Below are 10,899 nucleotides of genomic sequence, written 5' to 3' on the forward strand. Positions count from 1 at the left end.
GTGGCAAGAGTAATGACAGTTATTGGGGGATGTTTTGGGTTTTTTCCTTTTTTTCTTAGCTGCCACGTGAAGCATTTTTTCACATGTAGCATATGAAATTCTCCCTTGGACCATAAGGGTACTGCGTTCTGGAAAAGAATTAAAATCCCAGTAATTCTCCCTCGCATCGGGACTCCTATAATACATTAAAATCTGGAAGTTTTCCTGTTATATGATGGCTTAAAAGTCTATTTTCCATCTTTTTTGCGCTGTTTGTAAATCCAAAGTTTGTTTTAATCCCAAAATCATGGCGAAGCGCCACCTTTCGATATGGCACCAACCGGTTAGTAGCTGGGGGGGGGGGGGGGGGGGAGAGCTTTTCCACACTGTCAATATGTAATTTTTTGTAAACTACCCAATCTAAGTCAGTTTCTTTCTCTCACCCACCCACCCACTCCACGGCAATTTGGTCAGGATACTCTCGTCTTGTCCAATCATCTGTGTATGTCAAATGTTGTTGATAACAGGCGAATTGAAGTCCGGACCAGAATTATGTTTATTACTCACACACTGCATGGCATTTGCGACGCCAATACTTTCCATACGCTATATAGAAATTGGAAAAAGGAGAAGAAAACACGCTGTCTGCAACAAAAATAACGAAAGTTTATCAACTGAGGTTAAAGCTTTTGTCATCTGCATGGTGCGCTATAATACTAATGTGCCTTGCGATTTATTCTTTCAAAGGGCACTAATTAACGACCCGTCTTAAAATAAATATCCGAAATAATACACGAAAAAGATTCTTGTAAATAGCACAGCTTGTAGAAACAGTCATGGTATCTTTGAATCATTTTATTGGTTAATTTTTGGGTCTATACTTTTTGAGAAAAAAGTGCAATATTTCCGATTGCTTTTCAACACCCAAAAGATATTTCTTTGTATATGCGGAATATGTAAAGTTGACTTTGCAGGTTTCCTGACTGGAATCACATGCATGCATGGTATGCTCAGTTGTGACCCATCACATTGGTGAGGAATCTCGGAGACTGATATTAAGACTCTGATTTTTTTCCCCACACTCTTCTGATCCGCTGCTTGTGGGATTCATGCTAAAGTTCGTGGATTAAGGAAAAACTCACTGTCTTAGCTATTCGAAATTGAAAATTCCCGTTTTTCCGATAGCTTTAATGCAGGGATGGTGGTGAGTTTTTTTTAAATATTGGTAAATGTTACAGATATTGCGGGTAGGTAATTTGTTCTTCTATACTAAACCTTGCACGTGACCCCTGATTTTTATTCTTGATTTGATTAGAGAATGGTTGAAATTTCCACCAAGGAAAGTTTGAGCAAAAGTTAAAGTCTTTCACTTTAGAGGCGTATACTACCATAATAAATTGCACTGATCCTTGACAACAAAGATAAACTTGCCGCAAATTGACTTGAAACCACGAAACAGCTTAAAGTAAACATATTAATAAGTGATTGGTTCATGGCCACTGTCTGGTCCCATAGTCTGGCTTACCATGTTTTGTTTACTTTGCCTGAGTTCAGTTTACACACGCAAGGACAGTCTGAGGTGAATGTAGCACTAGAATGGCTGGTCACTTCCGTTCCAAAAGATGTAGATTAGAACCTCGTGTGACACGTAACATTTCAGTTTGTAAACGATACTAGTGCATAAAAAAGTAAGTTTTTAGCGAGGTTCATCAAAGTTTCAGAAAACGGTGGGCGCAACCAGTTGGCTGATGCTGAGAATTGTAAATAGGGATGTCTTTACATCTAAATATATTCTACGGTATGGAACAGAAAATATAAGCTGATCGTAGGTGGCGTCCTGCTATGAAATTCCCCCACCCGTCTATCAGTTTCATCCCAGCCCCCCTGGAAAACTGCTTTTTAGCTAGTACACTTCGGCAAAACCAACAAGCAAACTGATGCTAGTATTTTCGCTGCCGCTGAAATTACCTCCAAGTTTCCCGCAAGAAAAAGATGATAAAATTCTTCGCGCGCTCACTGAAAACAACAGAAAATGCATTAGAGACATCCAAAGGAATGAGTCCGAAATAAATTTCCACTGTTTCATAAGGGAGCCTTCAGTAATTTGAGGGGGTGGGCCGGGCGATGGGGTCACTTTTTAGAAAACTGTCTTGGGAGGGGTCACTTTAACCACCTCACTAAATTTAGTCTTTTCACAAAGTTTCAAAGCGCTTACCGTGCTAACCATAGCACAGAAACTGCTCTCCTCCGTGTTCACAATGACATAATGCTTGCCTTGAATAACAAATATTATGTGATTCTCATCATGTTAGATCTATCAGCGGCATTCGACACAATTGATCATGAAATTATGCTTCAGAGACTACAATTTAGTTTCGGTATAACGGGCAAATCTCTATCTTGGTTTCGTTCGTACCTCGTTGATCGCCAGCAATGCGTCAAGGTTGGATCTGCATCATCCCCATTTTCTCGCATGAAATACGGTGTTCCGCAAATATCTGTTCTAGGCCCTCTCTTGTTTACACTCCACACTGCACCTCTGGAAGACATCTTGGTACACCAGCATGGGATTGATTGCATGATATACGCGGACGATACGCAAATTTATGTCATCTGCAATAGACCTGACGATATTCGTAATAATCAAACTCTGTGTCGAAGACGTCCTCAGCTGGATGAAATCTAACATGCTTGTACTGAATGACAACAAAACTAAAGTTATTCACTTCTCATCAGGCCTAAGGGACTGGTCAGTTTCTTCGGCCTGGGGGGGGCGGTGGATTCATGGGGGGGTCACCCTGTTTTTGACTTTGGTGATGGGGGGGTCACCATGTTTTTGAAATGCCCAATAGGGGGGGGGGTCAGTGTGTTTTTGAATTTCGACACAGGCTCATCATTGCCTAAAATGCATCGTGTCACCCACAAATTTCATCATTCAGTTGCATTTTTCGGCGCGCCCTTCGGGCGCGTAACTTTAATAATCAGACATATTTTCAGCACGCCCAACTTTAACATATCAGGCATACATATATCAGAGATATCTGTATGTTCAATATTTTTCGGCGTGCTCTTCGAGCACATTACTTTAATATATCAGACATTTTTCAGCACGCCCTTCCTGTGCATGACTTTAATAAACAAGAAATATATATCAGAGGTATCAGGATGTTTCATATTTTTCTCCGCGCCCTTCGGGCGCCATACTTTAATAAATCAGAGATATATGCCAGAGATATTTTGATGTTTGCTAAGTGAAAGTGTACCGTTATGAAATCTGCATTTCATATGAAAAGCATGACAAATTCCTGATACTTTTCTGTTCTCTGTATGAGAATTCAGTATGAGAAAGCAACAAGCACAAATATTTCACAATATATATTTGAAAAAGTGACTTATTTTAGAGATAGAAAAATGACAAGATAGGATCTTTCATTGTCATTGATGCAACTGTTTTCCTTTGTGTCTCAGGTTTTCTGTAGAATGCTTTTTTATGACCAAAATAACAGTTAGCTGTGCATTTTTGTCATTAGCTGTGCTTTTATGGTTTCAATGTTACAAGAAAAGGTCATCTCAGACACTGCACACATCAGATTGGCTAAAATGCCTCTCTATGGCTCCTCAGGAGATTTAATTGGATGGCTGGCAAGTCTTAACACCCATCAAAATTTTTGATTTACTGCTTTTTCCTCTTTGATATTAATGATTGACATCCATTTCTGTTCAGGACATCTGGTTAAGCATAGAAAATGTGAAATACATTCACAACTCGTTCAAAATGTACTGTATTCAAATTTCAAGATTGACACTTTGAAATTCCTATCTTACAACTGACATGTCAACAATTTCATTAAAACACAGAATGACTGTTAAAATATATAATATGTAAAATATAAAATATATTAATATTAAATATACATACATATATATACATACATATATATATATATATATATATATATATATATATATATTATATATATATATATATATATATATATATATATATATTTTATGTCCACCTATTGTTTTACAGTTGTCGCGTGCGGGGGGGGGGTGTACCCTGTTTTCGAAATTTGGGATAGGGGGTCACCTTGTTTTCAAAATTTGAAATAGGGGGGGTCAGCCACTTTTTGACGCCGGTAAAAAATAATCCACCGCCCCCCCCCCAGGCCGAAGAAACTGACCAGTCCCTAAAATCTGATGTGACAAAGCTAGACAGTCTGAGAATTGGTCAATACGACATAACCCCTTCAGTTTCAGTCAGAAATCTTGGCATTACTTTAAGTTGGGATGGTACCATGTCTGACCATATCAATACGTTGTGCAGAAATGGTTTCTTCTATTTGTATAGAATAAGTAAGATTCGTAAACTTCTTGACAGATCTACAACTGAAAAACTAGTCCATGCATTTGTGACGTTCCCACTTAGACTATTGTAACAGTCTTTTGTTTAGTATCCCTAGAGGACAACTTGCTCGACTACAGTCTCTACAGAATGCTGCGGCGAGGTTAGTTTCTCGTATACGCGCAAATTCGATCATGTCACACCTACCCATATGTACTCAAAGATTTACATTGGTTATCGGTAGAGGCCCGCATCAGATTTAAAATTTTGTTGCTATTAAACATTCAAAATTATCCATGGAAATGCACCTGTTTATCTGAGAGATTTATTAGATTTATATGTTTTACACGTAGTTAGCAGTGTTGTCCTTAGAAGCCGGGTGCCGGGTAAATAACCCGCCTGTTTTGCGTTTTTTCCCGGCTACTTTTAACGTTTTCAGATTATTGTCATGTTATCGGGATCACACTGCCAGCTGTTAGACGACAGACGGGCGATTAGCAGTTTCGCGATCCCTTTCCCAACTTGGAACTGCACAAATATAAAACAGTTTCTAAATATCCTTTTGTGGCTTTTTGAGCCCGATCTTTTACTTGTTAAATAGTGTGATTGGCTGATGGACGCGCCTATGGTGTTGCCTTTGTTACGAGCAGCGTGATTGGTTTGATCACAGGTGTCCGGAGTTGCCGGTGTACATGCATAGAGATGCATGTACACCGGCAACTCCGGACACCAGTGGACATTCCCCATTGCCCACTTAATGTCCTGTAGGCAATCAAAGACAGCGCAAAACCTTGAAAATTTAAGCGTATGTCAGGATATTTCATTTTATTTGGTTATACACACATCCAGGTTGTGTTGACTGGTTGAAAACCATCTCTGCTACCTCCATGTTGAAAACTATGCATTTCAACATGGTTTTGGGAGTAGCACTAAATAATGTGTGAATGGCACTGTACTATTATTATTATTTTACAAAAAGAACAAAATTAATGGAAATCAAAAATCAAAATTGAAAATCAAAACTGTAATGGTCACTTATTTCTGGACCATGCCAGAGGGAAATGACGTTGAACCAACAAATGGCGCAGCACATGAACTGATCACTTCCCTACAAATCCCTTGGTAAAACAAATGTTTAACACATCCAACAGTGAGGGCGCTAGACCGCTAAGAAGTTTATTCTTGAGTGAGCAGAAAAGAGTGTCTGTTAGTTCAAGCACAGTGCTATTTCCTGAAAACTGCCACGTTTCAGGTATCATATCCCCCATGACATCAAATGAAAGTGTAAAATGATTAGGTTTTACAGTATGCTTATGGCAAAGTGAGATATCGACAGTGGATTTCATGAAATTTGTCCCTCGAAAGAGAAACTCCCCTTCAACGTCACTATATTATCTTCAAATATTTTCATACACTGTCCATGTCAACAATTTTAAAGTATGAGAGTTCACTAATGATTTAAAAATATTTCCGGGTTTTCTTTAGACAAACTTAAAATTAATGAAGTAGCCAGAGATGAGGATCTGAAAATATGTAAATCTGAACCTAAATTCATTGACACCCTTCATCCACTGTTGTTTATCAACAGATCCTAAGAATAAACCGAAAGGAAACTCTTGAAAAACACTGAGTAGATATAAAAATAAAACAACCCTGTGTCACTGTAGGGATCTGCATTTTACTCTATATGGTTATAAAGTGGAACACATTTACTTTAAGTGGAATTCTCCATGGTTGCCAGGGATGGGCAGAATTTTTCATCTGAAGAATACTGAATAAGGTGGATGAAATGTAGAATGGTCGAGGGGAAATTGACCTGAAAATGCAGTGTAATATGACAGTTCGTGGATTACTGATCAATGTTCTGAGATCTGAAAGACATGACTATCTTTACAATTTTTGAAAAATTAGATCATCCCCCAATAAAATGGTTGATTTCAAACATTGTATTCAAATCAACACATTCCACAGTCAATGAGTTTACACCATCATTGGTATATAAACACACCCATCTGGACATTAAACAACAGAGGAGCTCTAACAGTAAGGCAACCCAGGCACTGAAACCAGAGGGGATAGAAGTCAAGTCTAAAACAGAAGATTTGAAGACATCTTAAAATCAGGTAAACTTTGAGTATAAGTGACATCTTGTAGTCTGCAGTAATACAAGAACTGAAGGCCATTTTGAAGCAGGATTCAATAAAGCTTATAATTTTTCAGTGGTGGCAATAATCTTCCCAGCAAACACAAATTAAAAGAAATCACAGATAAACCTACAGTCACCTATTCAGTTCAGTATCTTCATCAAAACCTGGTGCTGGCAGAGACTAGTCTAGTCTCAATTATTGACTTGCATTGGGGCTTGCATTATACATTGCATACATTTAGCTGGAGTAGATCGTTGCATAGTCACTGCAGCTGCAGTTTATCACAAATGCAGAAGTGGTTGGAATACACATCAGCTGATTGAAATTTCATATTTTTCAATAAATTGCGTCCATCAAGATAAATAAATATCAATCAGCCAGATGGTGTTTTATACACTTATGTTCTATTTTCAGAATGGACCATATTATGTCTGTTTTATTTCTGGTGTTTATGATGCACACCTCCACTGCACAAGTAAATGATGAAAATGGCCAATCAGAATGTCTTAGTATTTGTGCAGAATCTTGGCCTGATACAAGAGGTCCTATTGGACCTCCTGGACCACCTGGTGCACCTGGCATTTCTGGACCAGTAGGAAGACAAGGTAACAATACCCTCTACCAGATCAATTTGAGACTTGTAAAATTTTGTTGATATTCCAATTTGAAAAATTATTGAAAGAAGCAAGGTATTAAACATAAAACAACAGACTTACACACAAAAGTGAAGCAAAAACTATGTAGGAAGAAATTGCTGAGGTAGAGAATGATTATGAGTTTGGTGTGAATTGTGGAATACTATAAAAGATCCGGAAAATGTAAGTTACTCTACTTGATCCTTCTTGGATGCTGCATATAGATACCTTTTCTCAGAGATATATATGATTTTTATGTCAAAACTGTTATAAGGTTTTAAAAGATATTCGATTTAACATACCAAATGTGGTTGTATACTTTATTTATAAGTAAAATATTAGAAGTGAAATTAATTTAAATATGAAGCTCATTCATTGGTTGGATCATTGGATTGGTTCGATTGGTTGCTTTTGTAGGTCAACCTGGTGTGATTGGGCCAGTGGGAACTCAAGGTGTCAAAGGTCAACCTGGTGAGAAGGGAATCAAGGGAGATGAAGGAGACAAAGGGGAGCAAGGTAAACTTCATTACTAAGTTGCCTTGCAGATGAAAATTTCAATATAGTGTTCCATCATGACTGCAGTGTATTAGGTTTTTTCTCATCTTTGATTTCTTATGTGTTACAAAACTATGATCAGTAGCTGGAGTCTTCTCTTTGTTTCAGGTCAAGCAAACAGCAGGTTAAGCTTTATTTACAAATCATTTGTATTGTTTACAACAAGGATAAATATTCTTGATAATTAATTAATTCATACATATCATTAAATTTTTATGAACCTTGACACATATATATAAACAATATGTGACATACAATACACATGCAACAAATAGGTAACCAATTCTAGCAGTGTTACACTATAATTATGTCAAACTCTTGTAGGTGCCTCTGGTGTCAAAGGTCAAGCTGGCATTCCAGGTAAGGTTGGTCCACAAGGTCCAAAGGGTGCAAGTGGACGTGATGGGACTGATGGTGCGAAGGGTCAAACTGGAACAGCTGGGGTCAAAGGTCAGAAAGGTGAAAGGTGTGAACAAGTCAAAGTGGCATTCACAGTTGGGAGGGAGTCACGTATGGTAGGGAGCAGCAGATCAGAACAAACTTATAATCACGTACACTGATGTCATAGTCAATGTTAATGCCAATATCAGTATCAACAGTGGTGTCTTCACTTGTGAAGTTCCTGGCATCTATTACTTCTTTTTCACATTCCGGTCCTATTCTGGGAAAGTCTTGCGCATCAGACTGAAGAAAAATAATGATAATATATTTGAAATGTATCAGACATCTGTTTCTGACGATATCATGAATTCACAGAGTGGTATGCTACACTTAAACCAAGGTGATCAAGTTAAATTAGTGCTGTATTCAGGTACAGATAATCGTTTTAACTATTGTTCTGATTCTCATTGCAATACTTTTAATGGATTTCTTGTCTACTCAGACGAATGATCAAGAAGTAACATTCCCCATTTTTTGTCTTCCACTGTTTTTGTTAAATATAGAATTACTGAAATGAACTTCCTAGACATCAACCCTTTGTGGTGCATCATCAGTTACAATCATGCATTTTCATATTTTATAAGTTGGATTCAAATTGTTCAATTTTCATCCAGGAATCTGACTTGAAATATATATAGTTCTTTTTTCAATTTTTAAGTTGTTTTTACAGATATTTTGTTTCATGGAAAGAAATTGAACTTGCATAGAGCTTCTTGAAAATGGCAATTGACAAACATATGGTGTGCCAAGAGTTTCTGTTTTTTTTTTGCAATTATTTCATCCCGTAGTGTTGGATGAGATCGTTGGAGTTAAAATGTCATGAAAGATACTGTCATTAATTACTAAAAATTAAAGGACAAACTGACAGTATTTTCGATGTGGAAATGTTTCAATCTTTTTCATAATTCCTGAGCATTATTAATGATTCAACAGGTTAAATATTCGTGATCATAAAGTTCCTTCAATAACTTACCAGTATATACTCCAGAGAAACTACAATTTGGGTGTTCGAATAGATTTCTGATATGTCAGTATCCCCATGGCAATGAGTTGCACCATGTAAACATGTTAAAAGTCGGTCAAATAATATTGCTATTTTGTTAAGGGCAAATATTAAGCATAAGTAATACAAATCAATTGATCACAAGGTTTCATTTCCAACTGCAAAAGACTGTCATGAGTCCATCATCAAAGTTGTAACAGTATTAAATTTTAAACACCACTGTATTTCAGAATTTCTTTTCATGAACAGTGCCTGCATGCTCTGTGTAAAGAGGGCTCTTTAATGCACGCTAACTCAAAAACCTGTGTGTTGTAGTCAGGTAACAGTTTCAGATATCACCTACTTAATGCTTTCATATGAATAGTTTGCACTTTGGTTCATTGAGTTCCAGACTACAAACACTGATCATCATTTTCTAAATTATTTATATCCCATTATATATTCAATTTTCTTTGATTTACCAATCGTGGTGTCAGATACCATTATGATTATATTTCACTAGAGTTAGGTATTTGTTCATCCAATCTTTTTGTTTTTCATATCTTTTAATGTATTTTGTAGATTTAAGCTTCAGTTTTGTTGATAAAGTTACTCTGGAGACATATCATGTCACCACCGTGGGTTACTTTATGAATATTAATATTTCTCATATGTCTTGATAACATGCATGAGTACTTTTAATAAAATTTCTTTCTCACATTATTGTGATCCTTGACCACACATTGCAATTAATTAAAGATCACAGTAGACTATATGAAATCTCTGCAAAATACACAAGAGAAAGAAATTGCAAAATGTAAACTCTCATTTTACAATTGTGACTGGGTGTGTTGAAAATCACCATCTCATGATAATATTTGTGGATTACATGTTGTAAGGAGAACCAGAGATGCATATGTATTGTTGAAATATCTTGCAAGTGAATCCAAACACACCTTAGACTTGAAATTTGGAACATGAATTTCTATGCAATTTGAGAGGACCTGTAGGAAAATGCTGACTCTTAAATTGTTGTAGTACTTTTGATACATTGAGTTGTTAACAACCCAACTGTTTTCTTTATACATCTGAAAGTCATTTGTACAGGAGCAATGGGAAAGTTTTTGCTGAAAGAAAATGCCAATACTTCAGTTTTAATGAGCTCCTAAAATTTAAGAGAACTGAAATAGATCACAAAGCATCAGCTGGCCCGTAGGAGCTGCACAGCCAACATGACAGAAATACAGGGCGCACGGCCCGTTGGCTGCATTATTGCAGCTAATGCAGCTGCATAAACAGTCTGTGATAAAATCAAAGTACGTGACAATTTATTTCAATGCAATGTATCTCAAAACACATAATTGGGAAATCAATTTTTCTGGTCAAATTTCTTGTCAACAAACTGCTGCCTTTGAAAATCAAAATATTGGTGGTCAGTTATTTTCTGTACCATGTCAGAGAGAAATGACGTTTAATTCATGTTGTTTAAAATTTTTATTCCATTAACACCATCTGAACCAACCAATTGCATATCACATAAACTTATTATGGTGCTTCCTTATAAAACTCCTCAGTAAAAACAAATGTTTAACACATCCAACAGTGAGGGCGCTAGATCGCCAGGAAGCTTGCACTCGAGGGAGAATAAAGTTTCTTTTGTTCAAGAACAGCATTATTTCCTGAAAACTGCCAAGTTTCATGTTTCATATACCCTTGACATCACATGAAGTGTAAAATAATAATTAGGTTTTATAATGTAGCAAAGAGGGTATAAATAATGGGACGACATGATTTCATGAAAATTGTCCTCAATGG

General features: G+C 36.8%; 1 protein-coding gene across 1 annotated transcript; it reads left to right on the top strand.

The window, feature by feature from the left end:
- The first annotated feature begins 6,340 nt into the window (after window positions 1-6,340).
- LOC139117991 (complement C1q tumor necrosis factor-related protein 2-like) lies at window positions 6,341-10,150 on the top strand. The gene is made up of 4 exons (XM_070681254.1): window positions 6,341-6,447; window positions 6,886-7,076; window positions 7,524-7,622; window positions 7,986-10,150. Exons 2-4 carry the CDS (start codon window positions 6,887-6,889, stop codon window positions 8,219-8,221), a joined length of 525 nt encoding a protein of 174 aa, XP_070537355.1. The 5' UTR covers window positions 6,341-6,447; window position 6,886; the 3' UTR covers window positions 8,222-10,150.
- The last annotated feature ends 749 nt before the right edge of the window (window positions 10,151-10,899 follow it).

This window comes from Ptychodera flava, chromosome 18 (assembly GCF_041260155.1).
Source record: "Ptychodera flava strain L36383 chromosome 18, AS_Pfla_20210202, whole genome shotgun sequence".
Lineage (NCBI taxonomy): Eukaryota > Metazoa > Hemichordata > Enteropneusta > Ptychoderidae > Ptychodera > Ptychodera flava.